General features: G+C 40.9%; 1 protein-coding gene across 1 annotated transcript in view; it reads right to left on the bottom strand.

Annotated features, from left to right (window-relative positions):
• Positions 1–15,582: 15,582 nt before the first annotated feature.
• The window catches only part of LOC124149189 (zinc finger protein 652-A-like), an 80,568-nt gene continuing 74,132 nt past the window's right edge, over positions 15,583–22,018 (bottom strand). Inside the window, exons 5-6 of the mRNA XM_046520614.2 lie at positions 20,815–21,013; positions 15,583–16,707 (exon numbers count right to left, since the gene is read on the bottom strand). Of these exons, the coding sequence (XP_046376570.1) occupies positions 16,580–16,707; positions 20,815–21,013 (327 nt within the window). The 3' untranslated portion in view covers positions 15,583–16,579. The remainder of the gene's footprint in view (positions 16,708–20,814; positions 21,014–22,018) is intronic.

The following is a 22,018-nucleotide window of genomic DNA, read 5'->3' on the forward strand; positions in this document are numbered from 1 at the left end:
ATGCTGTTCTATAATTCTATTGTGTACTGCCATTGAATGCTGTTCTATAATTCTATTGTGTACTGCCATTGAATATTGTTCTATAATTCTATTGTGTACTGCCATTGAATGCTGTTCTATAATTCTATTGTGTACTGCCATTGAATGCTGTTCTATAATTCTATTGTGTACTGCCATTGAATATTGTTCTATAATTCTATTGTGTACTGCCATTGAATATTGTTCTATAATTCTATTGTGTACTGCCATTGAATATTGTTCTATAATTCTATTGTGTACTGCCATTGAATGCTGTTCTATAATTCTATTGTGTACTGCCATTGAATGCTGTTCTATAATTCTATTGTGTACTGCCATTGAATGCTGTTCTATAATTCTATTGTGTACTGCCATTGAATATTGTTCTATAATTCTATTGTGTACTGCCATTGAATGCTGTTCTATAATTCTATTGTGTACTGCCATTGAATGCTGTTCTATAATTCTATTGTGTACTGCCATTGAATGCTGTTCTATAATTCTATTGTGTACTGCCATTGAATGCTGTTCTATAATTCTATTGTGTACTGCCATTGAATATTGTTCTATAATTCTATTGTGTACTGCCATTGAATGCTGTTCTATAATTCTATTGTGTACTGCCATTGAATATTGTTCTATAATTCTATTGTGTACTGCCATTGAATATTGTTCTATAATTCTATTGTGTACTGCCATTGAATGCTGTTCTATAATTCTATTGTGTACTGCCATTGAATATTGTTCTATAATTCTATTGTGTACTGCCATTGAATGCTGTTCTATAATTCTATTGTGTACTGCCATTGAATGCTGTTCTATAATTCTATTGTGTACTGCCATTGAATGCTGTTCTATAATTCTATTGTGTACTGCCATTGAATATTGTTCTATAATTCTATTGTGTACTGCCATTGAATGCTGTTCTATAATTCTATTGTGTACTGCCATTGAATGCTGTTCTATAATTCTATTGTGTACTGCCATTGAATGCTGTTCTATAATTCTATTGTGTACTGCCATTGAATGCTGTTCTATAATTCTATTGTGTACTGCCATTGAATGCTGTTCTATAATTCTATTGTGTACTGCCATTGAATGCTGTTCTATAATTCTATTGTGTACTGCCATTGAATGCTGTTCTATAATTCTATTGTGTACTGCCATTGAATGCTGTTCTATAATTCTATTGTGTACTGCCATTGAATGCTGTTCTATAATTCTATTGTGTACTGCCATTGAATGCTGTTCTATAATTCTATTGTGTACTGCCATTGAATATTGTTCTATAATTCTATTGTGTACTGCCATTGAATATTGTTCTATAATTCTATTGTGTACTGCCATTGAATATTGTTCTATAATTCTATTGTGTACTGCCATTGAATATTGTTCTATAATTCTATTGTGTACTGCCATTGAATATTGTTCTATAATTCTATTGTGTACTGCCATTGAATATTGTTCTATAATTCTATTGTGTACTGCCATTGAATATTGTTCTATAATTCTATTGTGTACTGCCATTGAATATTGTTCTATAATTCTATTGTGTACTGCCATTGAATATTGTTCTATAATTCTATTGTGTACTGCCATTGAATATTGTTCTATAATTCTATTGTGTACTGCCATTGAATATTGTTCTATAATTCTATTGTGTACTGCCATTGAATATTGTTCTATAATTCTATTGTGTACTGCCATTGAATATTGTTCTATAATTCTATTGTGTACTGCCATTGAATATTGTTCTATAATTCTATTGTGTACTGCCATTGAATATTGTTCTATAATTCTATTGTGTACTGCCATTGAATATTGTTCTATAATTCTATTGTGTACTGCCATTGAATATTGTTCTATAATTCTATTGTGTACTGCCATTGAATATTGTTCTATAATTCTATTGTGTACTGCCATTGAATATTGTTCTATAATTCTATTGTGTACTGCCATTGAATGCTGTTCTATAATTCTATTGTGTACTGCCATTGAATGCTGTTCTATAATTCTATTGTGTACTGCCATTGAATATTGTTCTATAATTCTATTGTGTACTGCCATTGAATATTGTTCTATAATTCTATTGTGTACTGCCATTGAACATTGTTCTATAATTCTATTGTGTACTGCCATTGAATATTGTTCTATAATTCTATTGTGTACTGCCATTGTAATTGCTGTGCAGTAGTTTGCATTGAAATGTAAACCTAGTTAATTTTGGAATACAATTGTTGATTGTATACCATTTGTTGGTTGTTTGTTGGTTTCACACTAAGTTCTTTTACATATTGATTTCTGGGTTAACTTATTGTTTCAATTTGGGATTCAACACGTAACACTCTATTCATTGACAATTATTACCAACAATGAACGTCCATCCACACTCGATACAGCAATATTATATTCCTGGCTGAGAAAATAAAAAAAAATGGATCAGACTGCAATGAAGCCTTTCTCAGACTGGTTTTTGGCTGTAAATGCAATGCGTCACCTTTATGTGAGATACAAGGTTTTTTTGCCATCAGTTTCCTGACTAATCTATTTTTGATGACAGCAATATCATAATTTTCATTTTATTCACACATGAAATGTTTGCACAGGTCATGGCGTATCAAATATAATATTTTGTGATTTCATAACCTGTATCAAACATATGGTTGCTCCTATACCTTATCAGCCAGGAGATGTCTGATTTGCAGGTGTTACTGAGTAGATGACATTTGGAACTACATGTAATACCATCACAAATCTGACTAAAGTCACAAGGCTCTGTAGATCATCTGAAATATGAAGAGTTCATGGTGTCAGTCTTCACAGTTGGATCAGAATTCTGCGGGTATGTTTAGAGAGACCAGAGCTAGGATCATTCATACAAAGTTTCACCTTCATAGGCCTTGTAGTTTCAGAGGAGATGTCAAAATGCAAAAGTCAATGACAGACAGACAGACGTGCTACGACGTAAGCTCACTTGACTTTCAGTGTGTGTGTATGTGACAGACAGACAGACAGACACACGTGCTACGACGTAAACTCACTTGACTTTCAGTGTGTGTGTGAGATAGAGTGAGAGAGAGAGAGAGACTAGAGAGACAGACAGACAGACAGACAGACTACAAGCCTGGGCTAAGTGCTAGCCCAATGACATACCATGCCAGAGTTTAACATGGATATCCCACTCATCTGACACAGTATACTGACTCTGAGCCGTAATGCCAAGTGCCAGGCAGGGTAAAAACTCAAACATGTAAGACAGACATCACATCCTGATACAGGTCATGACATCCTGTGCTTCCTAACAACTGAACCTACCTGGCCAAGAAAACAAAAACAAATTGAAGCTGTTCTGATATATTGATCAAACTTTATACGCTTGCTGACTTGGTTGGTGCATGTCATCATATCCCAATTGTGTGGATCGATGCTCATGATGTCAATCACTGGATTGTCTGGTCCAGACTTGATTATTTACAGACCGCTGTCAAATAGCTGGAATATTGCTAAGTGCGGCGTTAAACAACAAACTTTATACATAACTATTGGGAAATGCGGTATCAATTTCGCCAAGCTGAATAAAAAAATTGTTTTGAAATTGCAATGGGTAACAAAACAAATCAAGAAAAATATTCATTCACAGTTAAAAGGTCCGGAAGATGTTTTTTTTCATCCAATGCCATTTTTTTCAACCAATCAGATTACAGCACACTCTTCCCTTCATTCTGCATTAACAAATAAACAACAGAACAACTACTAGGTGAAGTTTATTGCTTATTGAAACTACTAATGCCAATACAGAACATGTACAAAAGCATACATATTTTTACCAAAAATACTGCAAAAAATGCAAAAGAAACCTTTTCATGAGCACCATGAATCAATCAACCCAAAATGTTCCAGCTCGGTCCTCAAAGACCCCAAAACATCACAAACAACTTTTTGTATGCTTTAGTGACATATCCAACAAGATATAAAATACAGACTCCTTTAAAAAATGAGGAACCAAAACTACATAGATTCAAAGCAATCTAAATCTAGTATTGAAATCAAACATGACTACGTAAGCATATCAAGACAAAAGCTGGAAGACATCGTCTAAAAATAGTATATCTCTAACGTCAACATATCCTGTATGTCACAACATACAATAAAGCAGTATGCGTATCTCAAAATGACTACAAAAGCCGATATATTTGTCATATCAAAACATACATGTATGTCATACACATTTTATCAATGAAAATACACTGTATATTTTATGCATAAAAAATAAAGTATACAAGCACATATTTGAAGCATGTTTAATGTTACTTTGCAACAAGGAGTATATTCAACTGCCAATCTCTTTGGTTTCGACATGCACATCAGAAATCATATATAGTGTGTCTGGTTATTTACACTCGTGCTGTCTTAAAGCTTTTGATTGTGATATCTGTCCATACTCTCTTAAAACAAGAGTATTACTGAATAAAAACTTCATTGTCGCTGTCTCGGTGAGAGAGAGATAGCTGGTGTTTTTATGTGCGCTTTTCGACTTTATTCGTATTTCGCACGCGGGCCAGCCAGGTAATTAGTGGTCTCGGTGACATGGCGTACCAATAACTCCGAGACCGTGCTACATCTGTCTCATGTCCTCAAGTTTGAATGTAATGCTGCAAGAAGTAGATTAATTACAATTGTCAAGTCTTTAAAAGGCATTTAGAAGTGACACACAAAAGGAAGAGAATTTATGGATATCAACTTCTTTATTGTGGGGAACACTTTTCGGAGTAATAGCACCAACAATGATCAAAGCAATCAATCCCAGGGACTGGGCAGGTAGGTGAGTAGCACTGATAGGTAATGACAATGGAAGCCAACTAGGTAATCAGCCCCGACATTGCTAACCACCTATCAGCGCCATTATCTGTTGGCTTACCTTGTTACGTTTCCACCTTTGTTATCTTATTACTTTTGTTGTTCTTACAGGTATATATATATGTTCTCTGCCTCATATAATTCATTCACCTGATGAAGGAGTAAGTATATACATTTTGTACTCTGAAATGCCGTGTTTCTCACAATTAAGAAGTTGACATCCTTAAATTCTCTTCCTTAATTACATCTGTTTGCTACTCTGACTTAACATAGAACCCAATTGAGAATTACATTTACAAAATTAATGGTGAGTGAGTGAGTGAGTATGGTGCTGACAAACCTAGAAACATAATTGGGGCGAACCGGGATTCGAACCCACAATCATAGGTTTCTGGCGTGCCCAAGGGATGCAACTCTGCACAGCGAATCGCGGCGCCTTAGACGACTGGGCCACCCGTGCCCCCCCAAATTAATGGTATCTGTACAGGCACAATATAAATGACAGAAACAAGACTTTGTGTCTGAATTCAACCACAGAACATCTTGCAGCACAATGACCCCCCACCCCCCTCCCCCTGTCTTTATAGTCAGGAAAACATCATTTCAGCTAAGCCTTCATTATTCATAAAACTTGAGCTACTCAAATTAATAATTTATATTCAATTGACCTATCCAATCCTAATAGTTAGCATAAAAACCTGAAATCTGTAACAGACAACAACTGTCGCTTAACACTGTGTCAAAACAAGCACAAAACTCATAACAATGTATACATAAACATATACATGATGTATACACAATATTCCATTAAAGCTGTAACAAACATATCAATTAAAGCATCTACACCACGATATAATTAAAGCACATTTGACCAACTGCAGACAGGTATCATATTTACATGGCAATGGCCCATCAAAAAGGAACAGGATAAATGGTATTCCCACTGTCAACACCCATTTACAACAAAACATGCCCCTGCTGAAACAAACGGAATGGTCAGGGCCAAGGTCATAGCTGGAAGTACTGGACACTAACCAAGGTCAAGGCCAAGGTCACAATGGATGTGACACACACAAACCAAGGTCAAGGTCATAATGGATGGGACACACACAAACCAAGGTCAAGGTCATTAACATCAGCCTTTGCATACATATTGTTACATACCGGGTATCTTAAGAGTGTGTGAGTTGGGTTCAACACCGCTTTTAACATTATTCCAGTTATATCACGGCTTGTCAGCTTGATGTGGGAGGAAAGCCCGAAGTGGTGCAGGTCTTAGACGTTTACCACTTCGGTGAAACCCAAGAGCACGGATATGGTGCTGACAAACCTAGAAACATAATCAGGGCGAACTGGGATTCAAACCCACAATAATAGGTTTCTGGCGTGCCCAAGGGACACAACTCTGCGCAGCGAATTGCGGCGCCTTAGACGACTTGGCCACCCGTGCCCCCGGTATCTTAAGATACTGAACACAGTATCATTAGTAGAAAAGGTTTTCCACAAAGAAAGTTTTGTAAAGATCTGTTGCTTATTAGGTACTGACCTTTCCATATTTTTGGGAGTGGGAGTGGGGAGCTGCCATTTATTTGAAACAAAAAACAAGAAATAATCAGAATACTTGTTTGCAGGACATGGTGATGTCTTGAAAAAAATATGTTGTGAAAAAGAATTGTGGAGAAAAATATAGTGACACAAGGCTGGCCCCCATCTGCTGGCATATTGTTACATACTGGCCAGAAATATACTGATGACTTTAACAATGACCCGGAACTTGACGTGTCTCAGAGAGTGCCTTCATGGTCTGCCTCCCGAATCATTTTTGAGAATATTGGATGAAAATCTAATAAATTTTGACATCAAATATATCAACACAGGTCAAAAAAAGTTTGTAACTCTGAGGTTTGCCAGTTTGGGATTATAAATGCATTATTGTGTCCCACAGTAGCGTCATTAGCGTTTGGAAAGGGTGGGTGGATGGATGGTAAGATGGGGTGGGTTAGGAGGATGTGGCTGTGGAGGGGTGGGTGGATGGTAAGATGGGGTGGGTTAGGAGGAAGTGGCTGTGGAGGGGTGGATGGATGGTAAGATGGGGTGGGTTAGGAGGAAGTGGCTGTGGAGGGGTGGATGGATGGTAAGATGGGGTGGGTTAGGAGGAAGTGGCTGCGGAGGGGTGGATGGATGGTAAGATGGGGTGGGTTAGGAGGAAGTGGCTGCGGAGGGGTGGGTGGATGGATGGTAAGATGGGGTGGGTTAGGAGGAAGTGGCTGTGGAGGGGTGGATGGATGGTAAGATGGGGTGGGTTAGGAGGAAGTGGCTGCGGAGGGGTGGATGGATGGTAAGATGGGGTGGGTTAGGAGGAAGTGGCTGTGGAGGGGTGGATGGATGGTAAGATGGGGTGGGTTAGGAGGAAGTGGCTGTGGAGGGGTGGGTGGATGGTAAGATGGGGTGGGTTAGGAGGAAGTGGCTGCAGAGGGGTGGGTGGATGGTAAGATGGGGTGGGTTAGGAGGAAGTGGAGGGGTGGGTGGATGGTAAGATGGGGTGGGTTAGGAGGAAGTGGCTGCGGAGGGGTGGGTGGATGGATGGTAAGATGGGGTGGGTTAGGAGGAAGTGGCTGCGGAGGGGTGGGTGGATGGATGGTAAGATGGGGTGGGTTAGGAGGATGTGGCTGTGGAGGGGTGGATGGATGGTAAGATGGGGTGGGTTAGGAGGAAGTGGCTGCGGAGGGGTGGGTGGATGGATGGTAAGATGGGGTGGGTTAGGAGGAAGTGGCTGTGGAGGGGTGGATGGATGGATGGTAAGATGGGGTGGGTTAGGAGGAAGTGGAGGGGTGGGTGGATGGTAAGATGGGGTGGGTTAGGAGGAAGTGGCTGTGGAGGGGTGGATGGATGGTAAGATGGGGTGGGTTAGGAGGAAGTGGCTGCGGAGGGGTGGATGGATGGTAAGATGGGGTGGGTTAGGAGGAAGTGGCTGCGGAGGGGTGGATGGATGGTAAGATGGGGTGGGTTAGGAGGAAGTGGCTGTGGAGGGGTGGATGGATGGTAAGATGGGGTGGGTTAGGAGGAAGTGGCTGTGGAGGGGTGGATGGATGGTAAGATGGGGTGGGTTAGGAGGAAGTGGCTGTGGAGGGGTGGATGGATGGTAAGATGGGGTGGGTTAGGAGGAAGTGGCTGCGGAGGGGTGGGTGGATGGTAAGATGGGGTGGGTTAGGAGGAAGTGGAGGGGTGGGTGGATGGTAAGATGGGGTGGGTTAGGAGGAAGTGGCTGCGGAGGGGTGGGTGGATGGATGGTAAGATGGGGTGGGTTAGGAGGAAGTGGAGGGGTGGGTGGATGGTAAGATGGGGTGGGTTAGGAGGAAGTGGCTGCAGAGGGGTGGGTGGATGGTAAGATGGGGTGGGTTAGGAGGAAGTGGAGGGGTGGGTGGATGGTAAGATGGGGTGGGTTAGGAGGAAGTGGCTGCGGAGGGGTGGGTGGATGGATGGTAAGATGGGGTGGGTTAGGAGGAAGTGGCTGCGGAGGGGTGGGTGGATGGATGGTAAGATGGGGTGGGTTAGGAGGAAGTGGAGGGGTGGGTGGATGGTAAGATGGGGTGGGTTAGGAGGAAGTGGCTGCGGAGGGGTGGGTGGATGGTAAGATGGGGTGGGTTAGGAGGAAGTGGCTGCAGAGGGGTGGGTGGATGGTAAGATGGGGTGGGTTAGGAGGAAGTGGAGGGGTGGGTGGATGGTAAGATGGGGTGGGTTAGGAGGATGTGGCTGTGGAGGTATAGGTTGAGTGAGTGAGTGAGTGTGGGTTAGGAGGATGTGGCTGTGGAGGTATGGGTGGAGTGAGTGAGTGAGTGTGGGTTAGGAGGATGTGGCTGTGGAGGTATGGGTGGAGTGAGTGAGTGAGTGAGTGAGTTGGGTTTAACGCCGCTTTTAACATTATTCCAGTTATATCGCGGCGTGTCAGCTTAATGTGGGAGGAAAGCCCGAAGTGATGCAGGTCTTAGACATTTACCACTTCGGTGAAACCCATGAGCACAGGTATGGTGCCGACAGACCTAGAAACATAATCGGAGCGAACCGGGATTCGAACCCACAATCATAGGTTTCTGGCGTGCCCAAGGGATGCAACTCTGCACAGCGAATCACGGCGCCTTAGACGGCTGGGCCACCCGTGCCCCCCTGGGGTGGGTGGATGGTAAGATGGGGTGGGTTAGGAGGATGTGGCTGTGGAGGGGTGGGTTAGGGGGATGTGGCTGTGGAGGGGTGGGTAGATGGGGCTACGGTGGGATTGCAAGTTGGTGGATGGATGGGATATATCAGGTTTCCTATCACAAAAAGCTTGCATCATGTTAAGCTGCTACTGAAGCCAACACAAAGATCACACACTAGCTTTACACTCAGTCCTAACATATCAAGAACAAGCATTAGCTATAAAACATTGGACCGCTATCACTATATGTACAAACAATTGTCTATAGCATATTAATTTCAGAAATTGTATATCATATATTTGGTATTTCATCATGGTATTAGAACCCTCAAGTATGACTGCCGACAAAGAAAAATATTCAACATTTGCAAGGGATATCAGCTAAAAGTGGAAGTATGATTATTCATTAAATTAATTCAGAATGGAATATCAGGTATTTTACTTGTCTTATAGTCAGGATTAACATATAGGTCCCAGATGGAGGGGTTCAGCGTACAACCCCTTGCATCATGTTGTCAGGGTCGACATTGTGGGAGTCGTTCACCACTTTGGTGAAACCCACAAGCATTGGTTTTGTTCTCACAAACCTAGAATCATAGACAGAGTGAGCCTGGTATTCAAAACCATGATCATAGAATCCAGACACACTTAAGGGGGGTAACTCTGTACAGCGAACTGAAGATGAATGGACCATCCATGACCCTGACTTGCTTTGAACAAACAATAGATAAACAGATTGAAAAAACAGAAGTGGAAACACTGTACTGAGGCTGCCAAGGCCCCTTCAGTATGTGGGAATCAAGGTCAGTTTAGAGGGTATTTGGGATTCAGCAGTGTGGTATGTGGGATGTGAATAAAATCTTATTTGGTATGCAGATACAACAATTAAAATAATGAGCATGTCAATATTTCCTTTATATTTTTTATATTGTTTCAGTAATTTAACTTCAAATCGCACCATTTTCTCAATGCATTGAGATTTGTGTTAAGTACTATTCAGGATTCAGGGATGAGCAATGAGACTCAGAGTGAAAAATTAGATGGTATTCGGGATTCAGGGGAAGGGATTTGGCATCTGGTGTACTTGGTTTCCTTTGCATGTTCAGCTGGTACATAAAACACATGCGGCCATTTCTAGCTGACATCCCTGCAGTACCCATAGTGTATTTGATTGTCTCTGCAGCGATAGGATGAAGGTCGATGAAGGTCGATGAGAGCTCCTGGGTACTAGTACATGAAATCCAATCAAATAATTGAATCTACTCCGCCATTTGTAGTTATACTGGTAAACATGTGTAGACAAGTTTTGTGATGACCTTGAAATCACACAAAATAAAAACATTGTCGTTTTGATTATGTTGCCCCATCACAGTCTGTAAACAATGAGTATATTCTAACACACTAACAAACACTAACACTCGTATAAATGCTTTCACGGTTTAGTCATGTACAACATCATCAATACTACATCCCCGACACCAGGTCATATATTACTCAAATGACGTTAAAGAAAACCCATTTTTTTATATGACGAGTTAATCTGTTACATATGATTAACTTAAGTCATATGAAAAATTCAGGTGTTCTTTAACTGTTTTTGAGTTGTTGACATATGGACAAATTGTGGCGTAATGGTGACGTGTGTCTGCTTTAATTCAAGCAACAAGGGTGGATCAGGCATCTTTAACCTTCAGTCTGCTGAATTGTTTTAGCATAAGGCGCTGTAAAGAGGGTTAACAATTTCAAACAGTCGGTGCTTCATTAAACTAGAGCCAGTTTAAGAAATATTTTTCACATTTATTCCGGATAGAAAACAGAAAACTAAACATTACTATGTAAAAATTTCCTGTTGTTATGAGAGCATCAATCTCATTAAAATCAGATCTTAGTCTTCGCTACCGCTAAACAAAGATCTGAGGACATCCCATTACAGGTCACGTCAGAACGACTTTTCGGGAATTTTGACCGACCAATGAAATGACTGACAAGAAATCGACATTTGCCAATCAGAAGGCAGCTTTCTCGAGCTTTACGACACTAGTTTCAAACTGGCGACTACGCTTCGAAACATAATTTTCAAATACTCGATTAAAAATTTTAAAACTGATAAGAAGAACATTCTGGAATGGCTTATAGATGGCCTAGATTGTATGGATATAATCATAAAACCCGTAACTGTCGTTCGGAATATCCTGTGTTAAATATATCATGGTTGCATGATTAGAAAACACAGTCCGACTGTCACTTTCATGATCTGGTATGTGACGCTCTGATTGGTTGGATGAAAGGTCGCTCTGACGTGACCCGTAATGGGATGTGCTCAGATCTTTGTTTAGCGATAGTGAGAACTAAGATCTGATTTTAATGAGATTGTGAGAGCATTAAAAGTGAGGGGTCCAAAATATCAAAATCCGCTCTCAGTCAATTTTCTGCCTACAACATACTTCATGGGATGAGGGGGAGCAGCAGATCCCCTGGACCCCCCTCTGGATCCGCCTATGATGGGGGTGTTCCTGGACCGCCTATGATGGGGGTGTTCCTGGACCGCCTATGATGGGGGTGTTCCTGGACCGCCTAGGATGGGGGTGTTCCTGGACCGCCTAGGATGGGGGTGTTCCTGGACCGCCTAGGATGGGGGTGTTCCTGGACCGCCTATGATAGGGGTGTTCCTGGACCGCCTATGAGCAATGGAATGAGGCTGTGTACAACTCACAGAAGTCAAATGAGCCCACTGTGCATACATTTTGTGAGAAGCCTTCCGTTCCCTGTTATTTGATCAGTGAGCAGAGAGGACGGCCGCAAGGTTGTGGCACATGTTGCACGAAAAATATTGTGATGTAATCTGTGCATTCATTGGTCAGAACATTCGTTGGTTTCCCTTTGCCGGAACCAGGCCGTGGCTTGATACTTTGGTTTAAAACAGTGACCACAAATCCAAGAAGTCTTGACCGTGAATCTACCAATCTACTCTACATCGTATGTCACTTATGTTTGTCGTGTTCAGTCACGCACTGAATGAAACAGTCAGTCTTTACCTTTTCCAACTATACTACTCAAAAGAAGTTAAGGATCACCCAATTCTTTCATATTGGTAATGTTGATCTGTCATGGCATGAGAGATTAACTATTGTAATATGAAAGAATCAGGTGATCCTTAACTTCTTTTGAGTAGTATATTAACAAATACTGACAAATGAAATTAATCCTTCAACAAACTCTTTCACACATGGTAGGTTATGATTCTTGCCACTTTATCGTCAGTTCAAGAGTATTTTGTATTAAATAGAGTATCTATTAGTAATAAATATTCCAATAAAAAGTGCCTTTTGTATACAGTTCAAACACTTAATGCCCCGATTTTGAACTAAGGATTAACAGTTTATAACTAAGATCCTTAAGCATGTACACATCTGATACTAACTAATACACAGGGTTTTTTTCAGGTGAATACTTGCCTTGCCTTTGCATGTGTTTGTGACAGGTGCCACATGTGGGACAGGATACGCTCACCTTTGAAAACACCTGGTATCAACGCTGTTTGATAGTGATTCATAAACACATACCTACGATTGCTAAGATTCGAACTATGGACTCTGCATTCAAGGATTTCGTATGAATATGGAAAGGGTTTTGTCGTTATTAATTATTTGAATACAAGCGCAATTGGATCATTATTCTGTTCATGAATCAACACTGGTAACAAATATGGTAATATATGCATTTCCTACACAAACTAAAAACTAAATCACCTAATCAATTATATTTCAATAAAAACAAACATATTACTACAACCTTACAGAAGCTCACCTTCCTCGGACATTTCAAAGTTTGAATGAGAATCAGTCCTTACCTAATGTTCATAGGTCAATATTCATTCTAAACACAAACACTTGTTGCTAAACTTTCATTGTGAAATTGTTCCTAGGTACACAAATGAAAATTTCTAAGTCACAAAATTCACATTTTCAGAACATGAACATATATATTCATATGGAATTGGTCTTGAGACAGAACTGCTTGGCATCAACTCACAGACTACTCCGACAACCAACAATTTCAAAATTGCTACAGAGGTGTGGAAATAACATGTGTCCTGCCTGACACACAGATCATTTCAAACATTTCTTAGGACGTTCTTACTTTACTTCAAGCCATTTCCAAATGTATACAAAAACAAGTGCTTCTTCCACTGTAAACCCAGGTTTAAAACAGATTGCCACAAAACGCAGAACACAACTAAGGCCACACCTGTTTTTTGGCTTTACAGATTTCTTACAGGAAAATATCTGTCAGTAGGTGGGATAAAATAAGAAAAAGTAATTCGATTATTTATTTTAAAGTTGTCTCCTCCACTACAGTTCCGCTGGAATAAAAAATTGAAACTGGTTTAATGTGGGAGGGGAGCGTGCAACACAGCTGTTGCTTTAGGCAATGGAGTGCTTATGGTTTTACACCGCTTTTAGCAATATTCCAGCAATATCACGGCGGGGGTCACCAGAAATGGGCTTCACACATTGTACCCATGTCGGGAATCGAACCCGGGTCTTCGGCAGGACGAGCGAACGCTTTAACCACTAGGCTACCCGGCCACCCTGAGGCAATGGAAGCCTGACGAATCACCGGGAATCAATTTGAGGTATAACAACAAACTTTATTTTGACTCCCATGTAAGATCTAGTCAACTTCAGTGGGTCCTTCTAAAAAAATATGTTTGGGGTGCAAAATGCTATCAGTTTATCGGATATAAAAAAAGGCACAAATCCTGAAGAAAAATTTTCCATTTTAACAAAATTTACTGTGAGCAGACTCGTAAAGCAAGTGAGAAAAAGTTGTGGCCTAACCTGAAACTACAGGGTAGAGAGTATGACAGCGGTCAGTAAATAATCAAGTATGGGCCAGACAATCCAGTGATTGATATCATGAGCTTCGATCGACGCAATTGGGATACGATGATATGCATCAACCAAATCAGCGAGCCTGACCACCCGATCCCGTTAGTCGCCTCTTATGACAATTAAGCATGGTTCATCTTCATGGGTCTAGGTTGAGTGAATGAGTGAGTGAGTGAGTGAGTGAGTGAGTGAGTAATATTTCAGAAGGAACAGAAACCCAGAGAGTGACTGTAGAAACTCTTAAACTGGGATAACTGTATTCAACTGACTTTCAACTTTGGGACAGGTGTACTTGTTAAAGAGAAATATTTGTGTCAACCCAATTCACCTGACCTTTTCATGAAATATGCCAACTATATGTGAGCGAGAGAGTTCAGTTTAACAGTATTCCAGAAATATCAGGTGTGTCAGCTTAATGTGGGAGGAAAGCACGAAGTGATGCAGGTCTCAGAGCTTCACTTAGAGGCTAATTCAATTTACATGATGCTAAAAATAGCCATCCAATCAAATTACATAATGAGTGAGAGAACTTCTACACTTTGTTATTAATAAGGGAGATGAAGATGGCGACATGGCTTCTGAAACAAAGGTAGGGGGAGAAATTTGTCCTCATAAAATGAGATATAATACACTGAGAAATCAAGCATTCTCAAGCAGGACATGCATTGTTACTTACACACCACTGAGATACACACATAGAAACAAGTTACATATTGTATTTACAAGTCCCACAATAGAAATGTATTGCATGAATTTGTACAAATTATTGCTGAGATTACCTACTTTCCTAAACTAGTCAATTTGTTTGCATACAAAAAATCCACAATGGAAGAACAGGTTTAAATCAGAGAGTGGAGGATGTTTGTAAAGAAATCCATAGAAATCCATAGAAATTCAGACAAAAAAATATATTTTGAACACGTTAAATGTGGTGTTCAAAACATTTCATCAACTAAGACCACCCTGATTACAAGGTGACTGTATTGCTTTCGACAATCAACAAAGAGCAATGGAAATACTTGATCAAGTGCTGATGAATAGCTCATATAGATTTATAGATTTATAGACATATATTTCAAATCAATATCCATTTATGCAAATAGAATCATAAACACTGAAATATGAAAATAGACAGGATATGAAATGATGAAAACTGGTGCTGTATGTCGGTGAAGTGTTGTGTCGCACACGCCTGTAGGTTTCAGGAATTTATCGGGATGTCAGCTTTAGGGCTGGGACGGGTAACTCGGGTACTCGGGCCGGGTGGGTACTGAGTAGGACCCGGGTACCCACAGGACTACCCGGACCCATGGTTAGTCACGTGATATACTACTCAAAAGAAGTTAAGGATCACCTGATTCTTTCATATTACTATAGTTAATCTCTCATGTCATGACAGATTTACTTTACCATTATGAAAGAATTGGATGATCTTTTGAGTAGTATATATTGTTTCATGACAAAAATTCACTAAATAACTACATGGTTACACGACAATTTTAAGTCTCCAATGTTCGCATTTCTTCATGACTATGAACACATTCCTTCTGACTTACGTGTGTTTGAACAAAGCTAAAACTTCAGTCAACTTCAGTGTATGCATGACCACATCGATGAAAACATGTCTCTAAATACATTTTGCCAGGGCTACAATCAAACTATTCCCAATCGGACATTTTTTACCTATCTCTGGACACCAACAGTGGGTACCCGGGTAGAGTCGGGTAATAGGGGTGTGGGTACCCGGGTAGTAAATTTGGACTCGTCCCAGCCCTAGTCAGCTTCATGTGGGAGGAAATCACAAGTGACACAACTCTTTGTGTTTCTCAACCCATGAGCACAACTATGGTGCATCATAATCACGGTGAATCTCAGACTCAAACCCACAACCATAGCATCCTTATATGCCTAAGGGACACAACTCTACATAACAAACTGATGACGACAAGGCCGTCTGGGCCACTGAAAAGGTTCAAGAGTTTCATAAATGAGATTTTCAGTACTGTTCTGTTGCATTACAGGAATATTTGACAAAGACTGAGATGGCTGACCTGACATGCTTAAAACTGAAGGGGTTAAAATGTTCGCCTGTCACGCTGAGGACCTGGGTTCGATTCCTGACATGCGTACAATGTGTGAATCCCTTCTGGTGTCCCCCGCCATTATATTGCTGAAATATTGCTAAAAGCGGCGTAAAATCATACTCACTAACTTATTTTGAAATTAACCCTTCAGCTTAACTGCATTTATAACATTTGTTCAGTGATGAATCATTTTCCGGAATCATATATCAGTATTACTATTTTTGTAATCCACATTTTCAATGTAACCCTGCCACTTCCCACAAACAGGTGCATCAGTATGGCAGTCTATTGCCTGCAGTCAGCACTACTGAAAAGAAGTGTTGTAAAAAAATAACAATTATTCTGTTCCTCTTTTCAAAGAAACTAAATTGTATGTCTTGAACCAGTGGCCCCCACCAAGAATAATGGCTGGTCCCTATACACAATTGTCTGCAACTATTGGTCCTAGTGATGCAGCCATGTTCACCATGTATGTCAGTAACGGCCTAGTATCTGCAAACTGCACCATGTGTCGTAGTGTTGTGGCCCTGATACTATGTATGGCTGGCCATCTGGGCTATAACTTTCTTCTTGACCCGACACTCGGCAGCCGTGATCTTGTTCCTCAGGGCTCTCTTCAGCATTGCCACATCAGCTCCGGGGTAGTTCAACACAGTGAAGTCTGCAACAGATACAATCAGAAATAGTCCATACAACATAATATATACACCAAGGAAAAAGTTACAATATATTTCCTTATAACATGGATATTTGCCCTGACAAAACAACAGTCAAATGTCATGTGGATATTTCCAAAAGAATTAAAAAAATTGTAACCTTCATAGGGCTCCAGCCCCGTGAAGATTCCGGGTTAGAATAGGTCTTCTGCAACCCATACTTGCCGTAAAAGGTGACTATGTTTGTCGTAAAAGGCGACTAAGAGGATCGGGTGGTCAGGCTCGCTGACTTGGTCGATGCATGTCATCGATCCCAATTGCGTGGATCGATGCTCATGATATCAATCACTGGATTGTCTGGTCCAGACTGCCGTCATATAGCTGGAATATTGCTGATGCTGCGTTAAGCAACAAACCATCCAACCAATCATAGGTCTGGACACTCACCATATCCAAATTGTTTGTTTGTTGTTTAACACTGCACTCAGCAATATTCCAGCTATATGATGGCGGTCTGTAAAATAATCGAGTCTGGACCAGACAATCCAGTGATTGACATCATGAGCATCGATCCATGTAATTGGGATTGATGACATATATCAACCAAGTCAGCAAGCCTGACCACCCGATCCTGTTAGTCGACTTTTACGACAAGCATAGTCGCCTCAAACTGTTTACAGGGAGACGCACAAAGATATGGTTACCACAGCTAGGCACGCCAAACCAGTGGTTGAGAGCATGAATTACATCCACACTATGAGCATGCAATAACACACAATCGACCAAGTCTACTTGATCCCTATTCTAATTGGCTTTGACAACAAGCATAAACTACTGGGAGCCTGGAACCAAAACTGTACCCCCCAAAAATACAGGTGTGTAATGAGGTCTGCAATGCTTACCCAACATACAGGTGTGTAATGAGGTCTGCAATGCTTACCCAATACATTTGTATACAGGTGTGTAACGAGGTCTGCAATGCTTACCCAACATACAGGTGTGTAATGAGGTCTGCAATGCTTACCAAATACATTTGTATACAGGTGTGTAACGAGGTCTGCAATGCTTACCCTATACATATGTATACAGGTGTGTAACGAGAACTGCAATGCTTACCTAACATACAGGTGTGTAATGAGGTCTGCAATGCTTACCCTATACATATGTATACAGGTGTGTAACGAGGTCTGCAATGCTTACCCTATACATTTGTATACAGGTGTGTAATGAGGTCTGCAATGCTTACCCTATACATTTGTATACAGGTGTGTAATGAGGTCTGCAATGCTTACCCAGTACATTTGTATACAGGTGTGTAATGAGGTCTGCAATGCTTACCCAATACATTTGTATACAGGTGTGTAACGAGGTCTGCAATGCTTACCAAATACATTTGTATACAGGTGTGTAACGAGGTCTGCAATGCTTACCAAATACATTTGTATACAGGTGTGTAACGAGGTCTGCAATGCTTACCAAATACATTTGTATACAGGTGTGTAATGAGGACTGCAATGCTTACCCAATACATTTGTATGCAGGTGTGTAATGAGGTCTGCAATGCTTACCCAGTACATTTGTATACAGGTGTGTAATGAGGACTGCAATGCTTACCCAATACATTTGTATACAGGTGTGTAATGAGGTCTGCAATGCTTACCCAGTACATTTGTATACAGGTGTGTAATGAGGTCTGCAATGCTTACCCAGTACATTTGTATACAGGTGTGTAATGAGGTCTGCAATGCTTACCCAATACATTTGTATACAGGTGTGTAACGAGAACTGCAATGCTTACCAAATACATTTGTATACAGGTGTGTAATGAGGTCTGCAATGCTTACCCAATACATTTGTATACAGGTGTGTAATGAGGTCTGCAATGCTTACCCAATACATTTGTATACAGGTGTGTAACGAGGTCTGCAATGCTTACCAAATACATTTGTATACAGGTGTGTAATGAGGACTGCAATGCTTACCCAATACATTTGTATACAGGTGTGTAATGAGGTCTGCAATGCTTACCCAATACATTTGTATACAGGTGTGTAATGAGGTCTGCAATGCTTACCCAATACATTTGTATGCAGGTGTGTAATGAGGTCTGCAATGCTTACCCAATACATTTGTATACAGGTGTGTAATGAGGTCTGCAATGCTTACCCTATAAATTTGTATACAGGTGTGTAACGAGGTCTGCAATGCTTACCCAATACATTTGTATACAGGTGTGTAATGAGGTCTGCAATGCTTACCCAGTACATTTGTATACAGGTGTGTAATGAGGTCTGCAATGCTTACCCAATACATTTGTATACAGGTGTGTAACGAGGTCTGCAATGCTTACCCAATACATTTGTATACAGGTGTGTAATGAGGTCTGCAATGCTTACCCAGTACATTTGTATACAGGTGTGTAATGAGGTCTGCAATGCTTACCCAGTACATTTGTATACAGGTGTGTAATGAGGTCTGCAATGCTTACCCAGTACATTTGTATACAGGTGTGTAATGAGGTCTGAAATGCTTACCCAGTACATTTGTATACAGGTGTGTAATGCGGTCTAAAATGCTTACCCTATACATTTGTATACAGGTGTGTAATGCGGTCTGAAATGCTTACCAAATACATTTGTATACAGGTGTGTAATGAGGTCTGAAATGCTTACCCAACATACAGGTGTGTAATGAGGTCTGAAATGCTTACCCTATACATTTGTATACAGGTGTGTAATGAGGTCTGCAATGCTTACCCAATACATTTGTATACAGGTGTGTAATGAGGTCTGCAATGCTTACCCAGTACATTTGTATACAGGTGTGTAATGAGGTCTGCAATGCTTACCCTATACATTTGTATACAGGTGTGTAATGAGGTCTGCAATGCTTACCCAGTACATTTGTATACAGGTGTGTAATGAGGTCTGCAATGCTTACCCAGTACATTTGTATACAGGTGTGTAATGCGGTCTGAAATGCTTACCCGGTACATTTGTATACAGGTGTGTAATGCGGTCTAAAATGCTTACCCAATACATTTGTATACAGGTGTGTAATGCGGTCTGAAATGCTTACCCAATACATTTGTATACAGGTGTGTAATGAGGTCTGAAATGCTTACCCAACATACAGGTGTGTAATGAGGTCTGCAACACTTATCCAATATACAGGTGTGTAATGAGGTCCGCAACACTTATCCAATATACAGGTGTGTAATGAGGTCCGCATCACTTATCAAATATACAGGTGTGTAACGAGGTCTGCAACACTTACCCAATATACAGGTGTGTAATGAGGTCGGCAATACTTATCCAACATACAGGTGTGTAATGAGGTCCGCAACACTTATCCAATATACAGGTGTGTAATGAGGTCCGCAATACTTATCCAATATACAGGTGTGTAACGAGGTCTGCAACACTTACCCAATATACAGGTGTGTAACGTGGTCGACAACACTTACCCAATATACAGGTGTGTAACGAGGCCGGCAACACTTACCCAATATACAGGTGTGTAACGAGGTCTGCAACACTTATCCAATATACAGGTAAGTAACGAAGTCGGCAACACTTACCCAATATACAGGTGTGTAACGAGGTTGGCAACACTTACCCAATATACAGGTGTGTAACGAGGTCTGCAACACTTATCCAATATACAAGTGTGTAATGAGGTCTGCAACACTTACCCAATATACAGGTGTGTAATGAGGTCCGCAACACTTATCCAATATACAGGTGTGTAACGAGGTCCGCAACACTTACCCAATATACAGGTGTGTAACGAGGTCCGCAACACTTATCCAATATACAGGTGTGTAATGAGGTCGGCAACACTTACCCAATATACAGGTGTGTAACAAGGTCTGCAACATTTATCCAATATACAGGTGTGTAATGAGGTCGGCAACACTTACCCAATATACAGGTGTGTAACGAGGTCTGCAACATTTATCCAATATACAGGTGTGTAATGAGGTCGGCAACACTTATCCAATATACAGGTGTGTAATGAGGTCGGCAACACTTACCCAATATACAGGTGTGTAATGAGGTCGGCAACACTTATCCAATATACAGGTGTGTAACGAGGTCGGCAACACTTACCCAGTATACTGGAGATGATCTGGGGATCCAGCAATTTCTTGTTGTTGACCCCAGTTAAGTTTGACCCCAGGAGTTCCGAGGTCGTGTAGAAGCAGTTCAGCAGGTAGTTGGCGCAGGCTGTGGACGACACTTTGTTCTTGGCGCGGGCAATCTGGAGCGGGAACACGTAGATACCTCGGCCCAGGGATAGCTCCAGCATCTGGGGAGACATGAAAGACGAACATCATGAACAAATACACATAGTGACAATGGTATGTCGCGAAACCAGCCAGTGACTGAGTGAGTGAGTGAGTTTAGATAAATGCTGCTTATAAGGGCAAGTACAACGATCGCTCTGAAGCAATGTTTACAAACAATAGCCCCTGTGCTTACTCTGCTCTGCTCGCTTTATTCCACAAGAGAAGTTTCTGCTCCAGTGACACCACGTGACTAGGTTCATTAGCAGGTCAGGAAGCGTTTCTTTCTAGGGAATATCCCTGCCTTGTTTCTGATATCTGATTGGCTTCATATGACAATTTATATTGTAATCTAGGCTTTGATAAACACCGGCTTCTTATCCAATCAAGCTGGCAATTAGTATCGTTTAACGCATCTGTGATAAAAACACCCAAGCTTTATCTTCAAATTGCCTCTTATAAAAACAGTTCAGCTCAGAAAATTCTTAACTGGCAACATTTTATCTGGTCTGATAACTTTGACAAATAAAATCTGAATCATAAGGACTGACAATGACTCCTGCAATCACAGACAGGTTATTGCCCCTGAATCAGAGTTGTCTCCCTTGAACAGACCAGGAAACTCTTTGTTGTTTAAAACAGTACTTGAGACATGAACAGTATTAACATAATTTCAACAAGTTCAGAAACAAGACATGCAGCCATTTTGTTACATATGAGGCAGGGTCAATGATAGAGAGTGAGTGAGTGAGTGAGTTTGGTTTTACGCCGCTTTTAGCAATATTCCAGCAATATCACGGCGGGGGACACCAGAAATGGGCTTCACACATTGTACCCATGTCGGGAATCGAACCCGGGTCTTCGGCGTGACGAGCGAACGCTTTAACCACTAGGCTACCCGACCGCCCCAGTGATCAGGAGGTAGTCAGGGAAAAAATGTAATAGATGTATTATGAGTGAGTGAGTATGGTTTTACGCCGCTTTTAGCAATATTCCAACAATATCACGGCGGGGGACACCAGAAATGG

This window comes from Haliotis rufescens, unplaced genomic scaffold (genome assembly GCF_023055435.1).
Source record: "Haliotis rufescens isolate VD_foot unplaced genomic scaffold, xgHalRufe1.0.p SCAF_39, whole genome shotgun sequence".
NCBI classification, from domain to species: domain Eukaryota; kingdom Metazoa; phylum Mollusca; class Gastropoda; order Lepetellida; family Haliotidae; genus Haliotis; species Haliotis rufescens.